This window comes from Myxocyprinus asiaticus, chromosome 31, assembly GCF_019703515.2.
Source record: "Myxocyprinus asiaticus isolate MX2 ecotype Aquarium Trade chromosome 31, UBuf_Myxa_2, whole genome shotgun sequence".
NCBI classification, from domain to species: domain Eukaryota; kingdom Metazoa; phylum Chordata; class Actinopteri; order Cypriniformes; family Catostomidae; genus Myxocyprinus; species Myxocyprinus asiaticus.
In genome coordinates, this window is record NC_059374.1 from 37,588,086 (window position 1) to 37,607,725 (window position 19,640).

The following is a 19,640-nucleotide window of genomic DNA, read 5'->3' on the forward strand; positions in this document are numbered from 1 at the left end:
TGCCAGTCATTTAGTTTCCTCCGAAATTTGATTTATTTATCATCCATCACATTATTATTTTCCCATGCAGCATTTGGCCCGACGAGTGTCAATCTACTTTGGCTTCAAAATCTTCATGCCCACAGGATAAAATCATCAAAACGCCTCAATCTATCTTTTCTCAAAGCACCGCCGATAAACATGTCATTTTAAAGGGATGATGGCGGCTGACAATTTTAAAGGTTGTTTTCCCGTAAATAGGCAAAGATGAGAAGGTGAAGACAGCAGGTGTTGAATTCTGATCTATCGGTTGTAACGCAGCCAGTAAAAACACGTCTGATGTCGACGCGAGCAAGACCTTCCTGCAAGAATACTTTGATGTTTCTGATGGGCTGTTTATTATAAATTCTGACCCCATATTGTTTAGATTGATTCTGCCCTCATCAGCCATGTTCATTTGCTCAATGGAGACTTTGATCAACATGAAAGAAAGTAGATTTCTATCAGATTGAGGCATGTGTTATGATAAATTTAAGTCAAAGTTGATAAAGCGCCCCATCCGTGTGTAGCTTTGCACAAAACCTTCCCATCCGATGTCACCAGAGGATGCATTAATTGAACATTTCCATCATTTACCGAATATTTAAAACATTGAGAGACTACAATAAAAATTTAAATGAACTAGTAAAGGCAAAAAGGACAAATACACTCACTTAAACATTCATATATACTGTATTTTAATATATATATATATCAAGCACACAAACCCACAACTGTAAAACCACTCAGTTCAGAAAACACAGAACGTAATTAAATGTATTTTATGATAAAGTTTCAATGTTCTGAGTAATTGGTAACAGGTGTTACATTTGACACTGTAAAATATAATTAATAACAACTGCCTTTTGAAAACATCTTCAAATAATGAGTGTTTTTTATGCATATAAATGTAAATTTAATGCACTATACTGACATGATGAATAACTAATGTTTTGAATCATGATTATGAATCTCATGATTTTCTTTTTTTTCCTCTCTGTTCTGCAGTTCCCTCTTTCACCTTCACACCCACAGGTAATCACACCTTCCTCACTCCATTCAATGCCAATAATCCTACAATACCTAGACATTGACCACTTCCCATTCACTTATACTGTATGGAAAAGAGAGGCCAGGATATTCTTCAGAAATTCACCTTTTTTGTTGCCAGAAGAAAGAGAGTCATACAGGTTTGAAACAACATGAGACCAAGTAAAGGATTTTTTTTTTACAACTTCTCTGGTTAAAAATACATCTTCCACCAAAAAAAAAAAAAAAAAAAAAAAAGGAACCCTTAAACCAGTCTGAGGTTTACACGGATAATCAAAGAAAACTTAAGAAAGTTAAAACAAAGAAAAGCCAGTTGCACAAAGTCGTCTGCATAAAAAGACGTAAAAAACACAAGAGAATGCGGGAGGCAAATGTTAAAAGAGGAGAGTGCTTGACTTAAGAGGGCTGGTAGAACTGGCAGAGGCTACAGCGCCAGCGCCAGCGCCTCCCTAACGCCTCGGCCAGAAATGGAGGCGGTGACATCAGAAGTCTTGTGGCCAATTAGACAGAGAGAGAGACGACCCGTCCTAGCATGTTGATTGGCTGTGAACTTGGCTGACTTTACCATACCAGCAAATAACAAAGAGGCCCTTTCATATTGTCATACACATCTCACGCTTGTTGGTCTCAATAGTTTATTTATATTTCTGTAGCCACTGTTGACTCACCTGCTTTTGAGAGGTTTTTATCAAAGTGATGAGAGAAGGGAGGGGTGGAAAAAATTGATAGATACAGAGAGAGTGGGTTACTTTTTTCAGCTTATTTTCAGTTGTAATTGCAAAGAAAAAAAAAATTTCTCCCACAACTTTATATTAAATGCAGGATTTTAAATACATATTTGACTTTACTTAAATATATATATATATTTTCTTTTTTTCTTTTTTTTTTTTTTTGTCACCCCTGCAGCCAATCAGAAACAAAATTATCCTTTGTAGCCTTTGTGTTAAAGGAATAGTTAATCCAAAATGGCAATCCTGTCACCATTTACTCACCCTCATGTTGTTCAAAATCCGTATGACTTTCTTACTAGAACACAAAAGGAGACGTTTTTCAGAATATCCTGGTTGTCTTTCCTGGGTCTGTCAACTTCCAAAAAAACACCAAGAATGTGTCATATTACTAGTCTGGATGACTTGCGTGCTATATTCTAAGTCTTCTGAAGCCAGACGATAGCTTTGTCTGAGGAATAGGCTGAACTTTTAGTCATTATTAGCTGAAAATCTTCAAATCTCATTCGGTCTTGTGCATATTCAAATAACTTAATGAGTTTTATGTTTTCTATGTTGTTGTTTTTCTTTATTAATGTACTTTTTTTTATCTGCAGTGTCCTATCAGAGAGGAGGAGAGGCTGTGAGCAGTGCGGGAAGGTACACATTTAGTTATTAAACACCTTCATATTCAAATTTCAATGTATATGTTTTTCAACCACTAAAATCTACATGGAGGGTGTGTACTTGCATTGTAGTTGCATTTTATTGACACTAGAGGGCATTTTTGTCTTTGCAATAATGCTTTGGATGTTGTGCATTGAGACAGTGCCCTGCAAAACCACAAATGAGACACAAGCCCTAAGTTTCTACCCTGTTAATTCAGTCATTTGTGACATTGCACCACTTTTAACTAATTACAACAAATAACTCTGGAATGTGTATGTGTGGGAGTGTGTAAAAATTTTGCTGTGCCCATGCATATATACATGTATGTGTGTATGTCAACATACATTTGAATAGTTTCTGAAGAGAATCCCTTTAAGATAGGATACTTAGAATTGTCACATTATGTATTCTATGCATTGTCTTTTGAAGTCTGTCTTTTCATTGCACGCTGCTTTGCCCTTGTATACAGGAAAGATTTTAGCCTTTTTGAAGCTAAAAGACACAGTTGGGTTGTGTTAGAAAGATACAAGAAAAAAGCAGACACTGCTGCAGGGAAACGGCAAGAGAGGAAGCCATGTACTTTGAAGAATCACATTGAAGATTCATTACACAAAACTTTGGCTTTGATGTGCTTTTTGTGTCTTTGATGCCCATCCCTGGAAAAATCTTCCCTTGTCTTTTTTTTTTAATCACTCTAGTTCAGGTTTCTAATGTGAGCTGAACTGATGGTCTATAACATTCTGTAACAGGGCTCAAGAGACATAAATAACATTTATCATGATTATTTTCATGCATTTGTATTGTATTTATCTGTTTTATATTAATAATACATGTTTAGGTAATAAAACATATTAATGAAATATATAAATATATACTTTTCTGAAACAAATAAAATGTATTAATTATTATTATTAATATATTTTATTTTTTGTTTCATAATTAATAATAGTAAATGTTTAATTAAAGAATATTTTTAAATAAAAATATAAAAAATTATAAATATATTATTATTATTATTTATTAAACCATTTTAATTTGTTTTATATGTATTATTATTATTATTATTATTAATAATAATAATAATAATAATAGTAATAATAATGTATAATTAACCAAATATATTTAGGAAAAATATAAATAACATTTATTATTTTTTATTTTTTTATTTTTTTGTGGTGGAACTAAAAATGTATAGAATAAATTAAGGATCTGAATTCTGTTGCGCTTTATTGTGAGCAATTCTGAACGTATTCATATATGTGTTTATCCAGAACCTCCTCCAGCTTTTGAGATCACAGTGATACACTGTGACACACTGGCATGCACTAAGAGCTCTGGGCTCCTTTCTTCATCAATGACTTGGTTGATTTGTGTTGTTTTTTTCCCCAGGCTGGAACAGAAATGTTCTCTAGCGTTTGGGTAATCCACACAGAGATCTAACGGTCACAAGGCCTCGGGGAAACAGTGTCATTAGCCATGAGCAAGTCAAGCAAACTCAATCCGTTCAGCACAGTGTGTGTGTGTGGGGGGTGGGGGGGTGGGGGTGGTGGGGGGGGTTGATTCCTGTTTAATGTAATGTTTAATGTCGACAAGTTTATCTAGATTTTTTTTCTTTTCTTTTTTTATTGTTGGTTAAACACTTTGACAGTTTGCATGATAAAAACCCTTTTAAATTAATTAATTAATTTTTATTTCATTCCCTCAAGAAAAATGTGTTTTTACGACATTTTTTTCCACTTTTTAAAAAAAGTGACCCCTTTATTTTGTTTTATTAAAGGAGATCTATATAAAAAGGTTTTGAATCTGGCATGCAGTATTTCCCAAATCTGTTCTCCATCCAGTTTTTCCTGTCCTCTGTTGAATCAATACAAATGGATAAACAGCACTGAACACTTCTAATCTTGGTCATCAGACCCTCTTGGACACTGTGCCTTGTGTGTTTTACCATTTCCATGTTGAAGTATGAAATAAATCAGGTTGTATGTGTGTTTTCAGGCCGGGTTTGTTGAATATAGGTGAGACGGCCACTCAGCCCTGGCTGGCGGACACCTGGCCAAACAGCTGCTCCAATCACAACGACTGCACCATCAACTGCTGCACTGGCAGCAACGGCAACAGCGACAGCAACCTAGCTACCTATAGCCGCCCAGGTGAGTGTGTGAGCAAGAGTGTGTCTATTTTCTCAAATGTATTGTGTACTAAGACACTGTGTTCCATTCAAAGACAGATGTTGGAAGTTCCAACTCGTTATCTCCAACATCCAGACAAATCATTCCGTAAAATGCTCTAAACAAAGTGATACATTGATGCCATACTTAGGGTTAGGGATTTAAACAAACAAATGAATTGATTGTGCTGTGGACATAAATGATACCTAAAATTGTGCGGATTGTTAATGAGTTAAGCCCGGTACACACTGTACGATTCTGGCCACGATTCTGCCATCTGAGACAAATTTCGGGTATCCTAAAGGATTTCTGTCATCGTAGGGCAAAATCAGCAATCTTACAATGTTCAGTGTAACATGTTCACAGACGGCCGATTAATAGCCTTTGCGATGATCTTTAGCCTCTAACTAAGTTCTGGCAGTGTCAGAAATTTAGCTTTGCAGCCTTATTGTGTGACTGCTATTATGACGACCAGATGAGAAAGTCCGCTCCGCTCTCGCAGTCCAATTCACTTGGAAAGAAACCTGCTCTGCGTTTGCACCACCATAGCAACATTTGTGCCCAGTTATCACTCTACTCAAGCTCTTTCAATGATTATTCTTCTTTTCATTTTATATTAAAAAAAAATACTTGGAGAAAAGTGTACCACTTCAGCAATATGCTCCCGCAATGTAAGTGAGTCACTTCACTGTTTGGGACGATTGGGACCCCAGTCAGCTACGATGTGTATCGTACCATCTGACATAATGTTGCACAGTGTGCCATGGCAATATCAATGCGTTCATATCGTACAGTCTGACAAGCAACAATCCTAAAGGACTGTAAAAATCCTACAGTGTATAGTGGGCTTTAGGCATTAACTTTTCTAATCGATTACACCTGGCAAACAATAAAATGAGTGGAAAAACCCACAGACTTACACACACAACATTAGTTAGTCAGTTAGTTGTTTGCCATGTTTGTGTAACATTATAGAGCTGCTTTTCGGTGAAATCATGGTTGTTGGTTTAAGTTCAAGTTCTCAACTTGGAAGTCTGGCAACAATTTCCATTCTTTTCCAAGTCAGAGGTTGGAAATATCGACTTTGTGAGTTGAATGGAACACACAGCATAAGCATAAGTATTGTGTCCTTTCTTTGTCAAAGACAACTGCATATGTGAATTGTTGGAATGAAGACATTTAAGGCTAAATGTTGAAAAGGCCCTGTAGGTCGTATTCCAGCTAATCCAATCAGCGAACTGATTTCCATACCACCGTTAATGCAATTTTTTCTAAGTGCTCACTTATTCAGAAAACCAGGAGCAGTTTCAGAGGTCAGAATAGACCTAAGAGAGAGGAAACAGAAAGAGAAAGAGTGATGGAGCACCCCCAGATGGCATTATTTCAGGAGTCACCAAGTTACTTTAAAAACAAAAGAAGCCAGGTTAACTCTAGAGTCCCAGGATAAACAGAGACTCAGATACTGAAAGTGACAAAGTGGTGTTAATATACACAGTCACCCCATTCTCACACAGCACTCTGAGTTTGGACAGCGGTGTCAGTGTTGATTCATTTAACGATATTTACATGTCACTACGAGTAGCTTTTGTTCTGAGATATCAGCTGGTGAGACTAAGCTGTTGGCTAATGCGGCAGAGTATTTCATTCATAAAAGAACCCTTAAATGTATCCAATACCTTTATAAAATGCATTTCTATTGAAGCTACGATCTTAGATGCCATATTCATGGTTAGATGCCATATTCATGGTTAGACATAGTGCTGGTTAGCATTATGTTTGGACATACCAGGAAGAAATTTGGATAAGGCTTCAAAACAGCTTTGCTTTACCTTGGATATTCTTGTTTATGGGTGTGTGTTTTCACTAACACTAGATTTTATCCTTGTCACCTTCGTCGAAGAAGGAATGAAGGATAAATTTTGAGTGGTTCTCACGGCATGATGTTTTAAAAAGCTTGACAGCCGCTTGCCTGGTGTGCCAAATACTAAAAAATCTCCAGGATATTAAATGGATCAGTACCCACAGGGCTTCTCTGGAAAGACAACTTAGTTGGTCTCATTCCGGAGAATCTTTTATCATTGATACGTCAAGCTTTGAAGTGCCGAGGCGTTCCTTCTTATGGAAGCACAAGCTGCACAAAATCCATCCAATGGGAGGCCCTGGTATTTACGCACCAAGCTGCTCACTCAGATCCTGCGGAGGATTTGAATATTTTATGAGCCGTGGAAAATTGGATCTGTCAGAGGATGGTCTTTCACAGCATTCCTCTTTTCGGAGGCTTTTGATTCGGACGTGTTAGAACATCCTGCTTGATGAGGCAGGCTGCCTTTCTTTTGGCTGCTCGGGTAACTCAGAGTGACATGCTAGGCTTGTGTCATAGACGAGAAGACGAAGCTGTTGAAGTAAAAGAAAGACTGTACAGTGTAAGCACTGAGGGGTTTTGGCTGAAAGAGTGTTATCTTAGTATTTGAATTTCAAGTATTCCAAGTTATCCCAGAATTTGTGGTTTCGATTGTTGATGTTAGGATATTAGCTTGCGTTTCTTCCGAAAACATCATCTTTGATATGCAGGTAATTAGCATATATTTAAACCAACCTAGGGTCTACCACAGTGTGTTCGCTGAGCGCTTACTTTCTTAGATTCTGTATATGTCCTTTTGTTTAAAGCAACTTCAGTTCAACCAGTGTTTCAGAACCCACAATAACACATTGTTCTAAAACCTAGTAAGCTGCCTGCAGAGGCTGCTCCTGTATGAGGGCTGTTTTAAGTTACTTAATGTTGACCAAATTGTAAAGCAGTGTCACCTTTATCCTTAACGAGTCGAATCTCCCATGCGGAGTGCTTTTTGTTTGGCACACTGAGTTGCTGACTATGTAGGGTGTTCCAGATGGGTCACTTGAGGTTCCATGACTTTAGGATGCTACCTTAGAATGCAGCTTCCTATGTAGGCAGCAAGGTAGATCACTAGGTTTGAGAACAGAGCTTTAGAATCAGGTCCAGTTCAAAATTGGCAACAAGCTATGATTTCCAATTTTCCAAAAATTTTGCCAACTCGTGTCAGTTACCCTCAGACAACAATTACATTGTCTTAGAGGACATCTTAAAAATCTAGCCAAATATGATATGATCGGTATTATACAAGTCACAAAAAAAACTCTTAACCACAGAGACTCTTTGCCCAGATCTTAAACAGCATACTAAAGTCCTTTGGATTCGAAATGTTTTATGCCTTTTCTATCGTCCAGCCGATTGCATTGCCAACTACAGCAATCAGATAGACAACAAGGCGAGCAACCTCCTGGCTCCAGACACGGGTCTCTACAGCGACGTGGATCTCTCAAACAAGATCAACGAGATGAAGACATTCAACAGCCCCAACCTAAAGGACGGCCGTTTTGTAGGGCCCGGTGGTCAACCTACGCCCTACGCCACCACACAACTCATCCAGTCCAGCCTGGCCAACAACAATGTGAACAGCAGCAGTGGAGGAAGTGGAGGAGGAAGTGCTGACCTCAATGAGAAACAAAGCTGGAAGGGCAGCCAGGGAACCCCTCAGAAACAGTCTGACATCACTGTACCACTTCAGTACAACATCATGGAACAAAACAAACTGAATAAGGGTGAGTTTGTGGAGTTCCTTGCGGTCTGGGGTGACTGTACCCCAAAAAGTTAAAGCATTTATATATATATATATATATATATATATATTTGTAAAAAGTGATACCAAGACTAGGGGTGGGAGTAAAAAAAAAAAACAAGTAATGAATTACTCTTAAATTAAAAATGTCAGTTAAAAATATCAAGTATGACACATACGTGGAATTTATATTTAGTTTTATTCACAAACATTACCAAGAACGGTTTCAAAACAAACTATGCTTTTCTTTTGGGGGGATAAAAATTATTTAAAAATAACAGTAAAAATATTTGCACTCACCCGGAGCTTACACAGAAACCAATACTAACACCATTATGATAATGCACATATATAAACTTTGATTCTACATAAAGGCCATGACATTTTTATCATTTCACATGTTATTATTCAGAAAAACAAGTGGTAAAAGTTGGCTTTTTATTAAATGCGCTCTGCCCTTGTTAAGATATTTAACGCACAAACAGGTCTGATAAGCTTCCAAGTTTCTCGTACCGCTTTGCTTTCCTTTCCACCATAAAAACAGATCCTCGTCCGTTGGTACACATGACTTCAACATAAACCGAATACCAATACAGTAGAATTCAATAAGAATCAAATATTATTAAGTTTTGCCACACTTGGGCTTTGCTTGAAAGCACACAAAGACACCGACACAGCGCCCCCAGTGGACTCACTTGCAACTGCGAGATTTGGTGAAAGATTCAGAGAGAAAGTACAGGATAATTCAGCATTGCCCACAACAGGCAGATGTGCAAAGGAAAATGAATTTGCGATATTTGTGTTGTCTGGTGCAGAACGATTACTTGATTAGTTGATTACTCATGCACATCCCTATTTCAAACACCCCAAAGAAACACATAAAACTGTGATTGTAGTGTCTTGTTACAGTTTTCAGTAACAAAAGAATAAAAACTTTTTTTCTCGATGAATCCAATATTTTTTTTTCAGCTTTCCTCGATTAACTACAAAGGTGCATTGCCAAATTGCTATGCTTTTGTCTTGCTGTGTTATTGTCTTCTCATATCTGGACAATAATAAAAGCGTTCCACAATGTTCATTCGCAATGGCCTCTCTGGCATTCTTACATATGCCCTTTCACTTTTACATCTCTTTTTTTCTCTTCTTTTTTTTATGGATTACGGCCTGCTCGTATTGCACTTCTGTGTGATTTAACTCTACGCACTGCTTGTGATCTTTATCCTCATTTATAGCTGTTGATTTACTGTTTGGACAGCGATAAAGGTAAAGGGGAGGTTGAGAAGTGTCGGATGTCTCTGAACAGTGTGAAATCAGAGATCTTAGATTACTGTACAAATAAGGGGGAATGTAACTCAAGCTCAAAGCTTTCCATTATCCATTGCCTCATATTGTACTACTAAAAAGGCCAGTGTGTTTGCTTTTTGACTTGAATTGCATGAATTTAACTGCGTGTGGGTGTGATATTTCACAGTCAGTAGACAATTGAACCCAGTCACCAACAAGTCATAACAGCTTGACTAAACCCGCATGTAACCTTTAACCACTTGACTTTTAGATATTCCGCTCTGAAACTTTCTATTCTAAAGTGTCTGCTTGTATAAAAGAGCTATTAGACACACACACAAAAAAATATATAATATTAGTCAATCTTTACAGTCAGTCTTCTTTACAAAGGCCTGGTTTATATTCCCTTAAAAAGCTAAGACACATTTCTTTCCTGTAACCCTTTAGACCACTACCGATGTGAGGGCCCCATCTCAGGCACCATTCCCTATAACCAGGCCCAGGACACCCACACTGGAGGCACCTACAGCAGCTCGGACAGGGGAAGCAGCACCTCTGGTAAAATCCATCTATTTATCCAACTGTCTGTCTGTCTGTCAATATCTATCTATCTATCTGTCTATCTGTCTGTCTGTCTGTCTGTTGTTCTGGTCTTGTCTGTCTATCTCTCATCATCTGTATGTCTGTCAATTTGACCATTTTCTTAGAAAACATTTTTTTTTTTTGAAAGAACTCCAGACAAAGCCTGCAATTTATGGCATTATTCAATTTTTTCATTTCCATCATTTCTGAGCCTTTTCATCACATTAAGTGGCAGGAAATCATATGCAAAACAGGACATTTACAAATCGCTTTCTCATTGTGGTGAAACTGCAGGGAAAAAAACCCCAAAATGGGCTGATTCTTCCTTCAAACAATTTCTGAAGTGCACAGCTGCAGATTTTTAACATGGAACATCAATTACTTCCTTATCCCTAATTCATTTAGTTAAAGCTGTGTTCCCTGCAGACTTCTGCTACATTTTGCCTGGATGTTTCTGATTTTATGGGGATATCCCCCTGTTTTTTGTGATTCCCACACCGTCATTTATTACTCCGACTTTCATCCGTCGGACTCAAAGAAAGGGGGAATAATGTTGTCAGAAAGCCAGTGTTTGTTGCGGGACAAAGATAAATGAGCCCCATTCTGCGGCGTATGCAAGGCTGCCGCCGTAATCCATCGTATCTATTTTTATATTGTATTTGAAGTTCAGGTAATTAAAGCAAGGGGCTGAGTGCATGGAGGTCCTCATAGCTCATTGACTCTGAATTTTAATTCCTCTCTGTTAATTGGCCTCCGATGTTTCTGTTTTAATGCCCTCTCACTCTGCCTCTCCTCTGGGCAATGGAGAGCGTTAGTTTTTGAAAAATTACTTGTTTTTTTTATGGAGAGTGCGACGTTAATTACGAATAGAGAGATAATGCGCATAAGCGTTTTACAGCGCATAAATTATGGTGTGGGTGTCATTAATGTCGCTTTTCCTGAGTGTAAAAGTGTCATTTATTTCACACATGCATCAAGCTCGGCAAACAAATAATCTGAAAATGAAATGAACCAGGGGTTATAAAGCCATTTTGGTTTGCAATAAAATTAATTTATGAATTTTGAGATATTGCGGGCTGAGAGTTACTATAGCTGTTTGTGTGTATGTGTGCACTTGACTGTTTTCTGTTTTGTTTGTTCATTTGTTACCGTACAGGAAGTCAAGGGCAGAAAAAAGGAGGACGAACATCTAAACAGGCCAAACAGAACACAATGAATTGGACCGAACTGCTGCCCCCTCCTCCAGCTAATCCACCAATGTGTCAGGAATACACCCTCGCAATGGACAACAGGTGAGGTTACACAAGCATACAGGTGTTTACACATAGTGTGTATACCTGTAGTGCATATATATTGTGATTAGCATTATATATTTAATTTACTTATCCCCACTTGCTTTAAATTGTAGTGGGGAAAAAAACTACAGTAAATTTGTTAAAGGTCATGTATGTGATTTTTTTCAATGTTAAAATACTTTCTCATATCCCAGCTTAATATGATAGGACAACTATAAATAAGCCATTTGTAGGTTGATATCCCCAAAGGTGTAACACTGTGGCTCTGTGGTGCTAGCAAAACATTGCTCTGTTTGACTCAACCAATAGCTGTTTGTCCCCAACAATGGAAGACAGGGGAGTGTTCAGGAAACCAGTTTGAAAACAGACATTATTTTTGCAATTACACTTGATAAAGGCACAGAAATTACACACTTCACCTTTAATATTATTTACATTTAAAAATTACATGTAAAATATTTAGCAGATGCTCTTAACCAGAGCTACTCAGAGCAATGTTCTTTAGATTCTACTACTAAATAATATAATATAATATAATATAATATAATATAATATAATATAATACTAAATATTATATATTGCTATGATTGGTTTCAAACTGATAATCTACTGTGTATTACATATTATATATACTACTAAAAATTACCAGTAGTATTATTATTATATACAAAACATTATTGCTAAACATTTAAACTAAATATTATTAGGCAACAACATAAATAAATATGATATTTGTATGAAATATCTATGCTTGAGTTTCACTGATTTACGTTTTGATCCTGACCATTTTTTTTTTTAGCTATGACACAGATCTCCAGTGCCCTCTGCCACCCTCTCGGATGTACCTGCAGCCTAACGAGCTAGAGGAGGAAGAGGAAGAGGTGGAGCTGGAACGGGGACCCACGCCACCCGTGAGAGGAGTGGCCTCCTCCCCTGCCGCTGTGTCCTATAGTCACCAGTCTACTGCGACCCTTACCCCATCCCCGCAGGAGGAGATGCACCCCATGCTGCAGGACCCAGACGGTCTACACGAGCGCAGGTATGCCTATGTTATGCTAATGTCTTAATGTGACAGCAGGAAGTAAAAAATCCTTTGTCTACAAACTTGGTCCCAGTGTCACTGCATGTAATTAGCTATGTATAAATAACCTGTAATGATCACATGTATTTGGATTTGCGCAAAAGTATAAATAAAGTGAACCCAGAGAGCTTTGCATTCAGAAACTGTGCTGGAGCGGCAGGCATCTGATAGTTCATTCTGAGTGTTCACATACAAGCTAAAATTTTTGCGACCACCCTTAAACTAATCTTAGGTGTTGCCCACTGCATGATAGAACCTGTAACCGAGTATAACCAAGTTTTTACATTTATGACAGTGGGAGCTGCTCAAATCTGGCAATGGGTTAGCAAATTGTTGAACTTGCCAGAAACGGTGAAGACTACATTTCTGGAAGACTAGTATAAATGAGAAGTCATGCAAGCGCTAACTGTGGCATGCATGTAAGTTTTAATCTCGGTTGTAGGTTCAAATCCCTCAATACTTGTTCCATGAACTATCACCACTCTCTACAACTCTGTTTACAGATAAGCAATGTTTTCTTAAAACATTCATAGGCTGTGTATAGTTTCTGAAATAGTATGTCTTTTGATCCTTGACATTTCTGTATGTCTTCCTCTTTTAGACGGCTCTTGGTGAGCCCTCCACCTCCGCCACGCCCTCTTTCCCCTCCACACACATATGGCTACATCTCCAGCCCCCTCGGCTTGGACACGGATGGCCTGGAGGAAGAGGAGGATGATGAAGAAGGTGACGAGACAGATGCGGAGGTGGCTCAGGTCCATCAGCACCACACCCAGCCGCACCAGCAGCTATTAGCCCAGCAGAGGGCTCTCTTGCGAGGGCTCGAGCAGACCCCAGCCTCCAGCACCTGTGATCTGGAGAGCTCCGTGACCGGGTCCATGATTAACGGCTGGGGCTCAGCTTCAGAGGAAGATAACGCTTCATCGGGACGATCTAGCGTCGTTAGCTCATCGGACGGATCTTTTTTCACCGATGCTGATTTCGCCCAGGCCGTGGCGGCTGCGGCCGAGTATGCTGGGCTACGAGTGGCTAAACATTCTGGAAAAGGTCAGCTGCCAGTGTCTGGAGGTATTAGAAATGAGTTTTCACATTTTCACAAATTATATTCTATTGTATTAAATTAAATATTTGGTTACAACAGATATAAAATTTGACCTGTGCCTCAGTTTGGAAAAACAAACGCGTTTACACTTAAGTGTGCAGCATTGTGAATAAATGTTTAAAATATGCAATTTTCACACTGTGGCAGAAATACAATTATAAATTATTTGCACACTTAAATCACACCTAAAAATTAACATTTTATAAACAAATGATCAAACTGGAAAGTGTCTTAATACGTCTAGTCCTCATTTTGAGCACTATATTCAAATTTATTTATTTTGTATTTTTTTTGTGAAATGCTCTACTTGTGTTTGTGCTCTTCAAAATAAATTATATATATATATATATATATATATATATATATATATATATATATATATATATATATATATATATACAGTATATGATTACATACTTCAGCCGCAATTAAAAACGTATGAATGTTTTTGCAATATTTATATTAATTATATATATATATATACATATATATATATATATATATATTATTATTATTATTATTATTATTATTATTATATTAATAGGTTTTCTTTTCTGTTAATTACAGGAAAATATTCTAACATATCCATTGAGACTTAATTTTAAAGGTTACACCAAACCCAACAAAGCTATTTATATTTGCCTAATTGAATGCTAATGAAGTGTAATAGAGATGCTAACTGTTGTACTCATATTAAGAACCAGATTAAGAATATGTTTCCTACAGTGGCTGGTTTAATTTGTATTCAAATCTGCATCTTTTGACTGAGTTAAACTAAGCAAACCCTCTGTCCTCTAATTTACCAGCAGCACGGAAATACCAAAACCTCCCTCCGGGACACCGTCCAGGCAGCCCAGTGTCCACAGACAGTAACGTTAGCGCAGCTCCGGGTCAGAGGAGGCCCTTAAAGAGACAGAAACAACATCCAGCTGCTCAGACAGGCTACCAGCGCAGAGAGGTCTACACAGAAGGTACGTCCACTGATAAAGAGAGTGTAGGATGCTTGTTGAGGAAAGTTTTGCTATTACTTTTTTTGTGATCAGACTTACAGTTTTTTACTTGATGGATGATAAAATGGGTGAAAATCCTACATATTTAAATTGAATGAGGGACTAAAGACATATCTATTGACCAGAATATTATAGATACTTGGGGTGGGCTCTTTTGACAAAACCTAGCATCCGCTTACACCCTTGTGACCACCCGCCATGCTCTAGCAAGCAAAACACACACACACATGCCAACACCCCTGCATGTTCCTCACATTTAATCTGCAGATATACTGAGCAGGATTGTAAAAAAAGAGAGGATGGTGGGGTCAATCTCGTGGGACTATTCTGTCCAGCTTCTGTGAGTCATAAGGAACGACTGCTGCTCCAGTCTCTAAAGAAATTGCAGCAGGTGCCAAAGCAGTTAGAAAGGTCATTTTTGTGTATGTGTGTAGAGATGGAAATTATTAGGAATTAAAAAAAAAAAAAAAAAAAGATCTGTCATCAGTTACTCACCCTCATGTTGTTCCAAACCTGTATGTGACTAACATTCTTCCATGGAACACAAAATGAGGTAATAGATTGAAAGTTAGAGCCTCAGTCATCATTTACTTTCATTATATGAAAAAAGATGCAACGAAAATAAATGGTTAAGGTTTAACGTTTCCTTTTGTTTCCCCAGAAGACCAACATGGGAGTGAGTAAATGATGTCAGAATTTTTTATTTTTTTGTAACTAACCCTCTTAATGATTCCATAAATAACTTTTATTTACTTGAAGAAGAGACCTTAACAGAACCAAATGTCATGAAAATCATTTGGTTGCAGTATTTATTTATATATTTATTTTATTTTATCCCCTTTTCTCCCAATTTGGCATGCCCAATTCCCACTACTTACTAGGTCCTCGTGGTGGCGCGGTTACTCACCTCAATCCGGGTGGCAGAGGACAAGTCTCAGTTGCTTCCGCTTCTGAGACCGTCAATCCGTGCATTTTATCACGTGGCTCGTTGTGCATGACAACGCGGAGACTCACAGCATGTGGAGGCTCATGCTACTCTCCGCGATCCATGCACAACTTACCACGCGCCCCATTGAGAGCGAGAACAACTAATCGCGACCACGAGGAGGTTACCCCATGTGACTCTACTCTCCCTAGCAACTGGGCCAATTTGGTTCTTTAAGAAACCTGGCTGGAGTCACTCAGCACACCCTGGATTCAAACTCGTGACTCCAGGGGTGGTAGTCAGCGTCAATACTCGCTGAGCTACCCAGGCCCCCGATTTTTATTTTTTTAAATGTGTTGTGTGATTTGCATGTTGAACTGGAAAAGCAAGCGTTTACACAGACATATAAAAGTTTGGAAGTTTGTTTATTTATGTGTGTTTGTGTGTGTATTTGTGCACACGCTATCATCTGCTGCGTCTCATCACTGAGTCAGTTGTTCTTGTGTGTTGACAGTACGATTTAATATCAGACACACACAGACCACGGTCAGCTCTATCAGATCAACTAGCCCCTCTCATCTGTCCTTCACCCCCCGTAATCTCTTCCTCCCCCTCTTCTAATCTCCTCTCCGCTACCTCTCTCTCCTAATTTTTGTTCGCTACGGGCCACTGAAGAGACCCAGATTGATCTGTCTGTGTCAGTTTGAGTTTCTGTTGAATGTGTGATTTGATTTGATAGGCCTACTGTGTGTTACACTGTATGGGAGGGTTCAATACTGTATTTCACATGCCGAAAAAGAAAATCGCTGTCTTTAGACACATAAACACACTCAAAACTAAATGATGTGAAACACAGATTGCTTACCAACCCCCAAATACCAGGCATCAAACACACACACACCCCCGCCTCTGTTAATTTTGCTCTTGTTTGCTCAGTTCTTTGGGTGACACCAGGCTTATTATCTCATCCTCCTCCAGAAGGCCCCGTTAACCTTTCATCTGCCTCCACTTCTGTCTAGAGAGAAGAGCCAGCCTTTCCATCCATGTTCCTCCCTCTTTTTCCCAGTTTTCTTCCTTCTACGAAGCTATTGTTTAGGTTTCAAGGACAATTTGTTGTTTTGGCATTCTGAAAGATGCTGGCTGGAGGTTTTTCATTACAACTGTTTGTTACAAGGGTGTTTCTTCAATTTCAGGCATTTTCGTGTCCCAGGGGATGATTTTTATTTAAGCAAAGAGGTTGCATTTTTTTTTTTTTAATGAAAATATAAATTAAACCTGGAAACAAAGTTTTAGGATTTTGCAGGTGCGATTCACAAAAAAAGGCTAAATAGTTGATCGGCTTGTGATGCGTGAACGGTTTGCACATGCAGCACGAGTCTCGTCACACTTTAATAGTGTTTAGCCTCCCTTTCAGCTGATGAAAACACGCTGCGTGATCACGACGAAGGATTACATCAAGATGTAGATTGGAATGCAGGTGCAAAAAACTTCTTATAAATAAAATAGACTGCTCCTCTCTCACTGTTGCTTGCGTGCTAGTGATTACCCCTCTGTGTGATTTTGAAAAATGTAGTATGACATAATATAAGAAATATTTAAGATTCCACACAATTGGGGGCCTGGGTAGCTCAGTGTTAAAGACGCTGGGGTTCGCTAGTTTGCTAGTTCAAATCCCAGGGTGTGCTGAGTGACTCCAGCCAGGTCTCCTAAGCAACCAAATTGGCCCAGTTGCTAGGGAGGGTAGAGTCACATGGGGTAACCTCATCGTGATCGCTATAACGTGGTTCGTTCACAGTGGGGCGCATGGTGAGTTGAGCGTGGTTGCCACAGTGGATGGCGTGAAGCTGATGTCTCCGTGGCAACATGCTCAACAAGCCACATGATAAGATGCGCGGGTTGACAATCTCAGACGTGGAGGCAACTGGGATTCATCCTCCACCACCTGGACTGAGGCAAATCACTATGTGTCCACGAGGACTTAAAAGCACATTGGGAATTGGGCATTCCAAATTGGGAGAAAAAAAAAAAGATTCCACACAATTTTGTGATCAGTAATCAAATAAGCAAATTTGTGACATTAACTGTGCTAACTCATTTTGTACAAAAGGATAGGGTTTCTTTCATTTAAAGCGCTTTCACAAGATGCTCTATGAAAATTCACATGCAGGATCATGATTATATCATAATCATCGGGTTTTGCAAAACAATTTCACTCAAACTGTTATTCTGATAATATAATTTGTAATTAAAAATAAATGATTAAATTAGAAAAATGCAAAATAGAAACATTTTCACAAGTGGACTCAAACTTAGGAAAATCACATATATGCACATGCCAGGAAAATAAAAAAATGGCACTCCATGTCAAAAAGATTGAACTTCCATCTCATTTCGAGTAACATGCTGTAATTCAGACCACACCTTAGCAAGAAGGACAGGTTTTACACTACTAGCGATTTCACAGTAGGGCTGGGCGATAGGACGATGTAATCGGATATTGACGATGTCTCACAAAGATGCCGATTGCGAACACACGATGATCGACAATATCGGGAAATGGCAAAACCATGGATCTAGGAAGACGGCAAATATATTAAACAGTTGCCAGGGTCTGAAACTAGCACTCACCACCCACAAAATGTGATGAGGCTGAATCCAGTTCTCAAGCTCCTTGTCCGAATATATTTCATGCGCAGGTCATTTTGCTCATCAACCCGCAACAGGCGGGTGACCTGTAAGACGTCTCGGAGTGGCAGATCACAAGAAATGCTGTTAGACACAAAGACACACGTTTGAAGAAACGCACTTTATTATATTTTTAAGAACAGACAAAAGAAAAGCCGTCAATGCTTGTGTCTGATTCGCTGTTTGTTCAGAGGCGTGCTGCAAAAGCCTGTCTTGTGGAACAAGCGTTTTCACTCTTTTTCTCTGTTTCATTCATCTGAAAGCTGTTTGCAAGAATAATCTCGTCTATGAAAATGCTGCAAATTATATCCGATCATCTCAGGAGGTGCTGTAAGTTTTTTTCACCAAATTCACCAACCCTCGTCAGGGGGGCTGACGATGTAATTGGATATCGCAATTTTTTAAGGCGATTATCGCTAAAATATTTTTTTCATATCGCCAAGCCCTATTTCACAGTTACATGGGAAACTACTTACACCAATGAGGATAGTACCGCAAATTGCTGTATAACACAGAGACCTCATCATAAATCTGACTGCTTCTCTCTCTTCCTGTGAAACTCACTCTCTTTCTGACCCTGGCATCGATCTGCCACCCGACTAAAGCAAGACACCACCAAGTTATAAAAACTGTCCCTGTCCACGATCAACTGACCCCTCTCATATTTAACTGAGTGTCAAGGCAGTGATGAAAGAGTGCTAAGCGCTTCGCATTCAGTGAAGATGTCAGGTGTGCTGTGACCTTGAACATTTAAAAATGTTGACGCAGCACCCAGCGGCCGATTTAGCACTTTTATTTTGTGCTTACTGTTCAACAAGCTTCTTGAGTCTGCCGGGCAGCGTAAAGTGATGACATGTTTAGAAGAAGAAGATAATGTCATGGTCCTATTTTACACCCAAAAAAAAAAAAAAAAAACTAGATTTTGCATATTGAAAATGAAGCCAATTTTTGGGCCATTATGTTTTTTTTTTACACTGTGACATTATTTGCATCACAGTAACTTACATTTCACCCCCCATTCCCCCAATTCTCATTACCGCAATGCAAAAAAAAGATGGTCAAAAAAAGATTTTTATTAAAATCATAAAGTATTTATACATCATAGTAGTGCTCCCTTAGTACTGTAATATAGTAAAATAAGAATCACTTTTGAAATTAATGGGAATATTAAAAGTAAAACATCTGGACGCGTTATGGTAATGAGAATTGGCAAAAAAAAATTATTATAAAATTATTAATGATCCTTAAATTTGTATTGATTTGATCCCAGTGTTGGTGAAGCTATTTTAAAACTGAGATTATGTTTCATTTTTTAAATAAGCAGTACATAAGCACTTTTGATTATTACGTGTGTGATACTTTGTTAATGTACAAAAAAACAGGTGTATAATTTTGTCTCTGCTTCTCATTGGCAGAAGTAGCTCCT

General features: G+C 38.4%; 1 protein-coding gene across 2 annotated transcripts in view; it reads left to right on the forward strand.

Annotated features, from left to right (window-relative positions):
- The window catches only part of LOC127422473 (roundabout homolog 1-like), a 375,425-nt gene that overhangs the window by 351,509 nt on the left and 4,276 nt on the right, over nt 1–19,640 (forward strand). For both annotated transcript variants that reach the window (XM_051666005.1, XM_051666006.1), the window contains 9 exons: nt 1,027–1,053; nt 2,393–2,435; nt 4,440–4,594; nt 7,859–8,233; nt 9,982–10,092; nt 11,273–11,408; nt 12,211–12,450; nt 13,094–13,560; nt 14,401–14,565. In XM_051666005.1, coding sequence (XP_051521965.1) covers nt 1,027–1,053; nt 2,393–2,435; nt 4,440–4,594; nt 7,859–8,233; nt 9,982–10,092; nt 11,273–11,408; nt 12,211–12,450; nt 13,094–13,560; nt 14,401–14,565 — 1,719 coding nt within the window. The remainder of the gene's footprint in view (nt 1–1,026; nt 1,054–2,392; nt 2,436–4,439; nt 4,595–7,858; nt 8,234–9,981; nt 10,093–11,272; nt 11,409–12,210; nt 12,451–13,093; nt 13,561–14,400; nt 14,566–19,640) is intronic.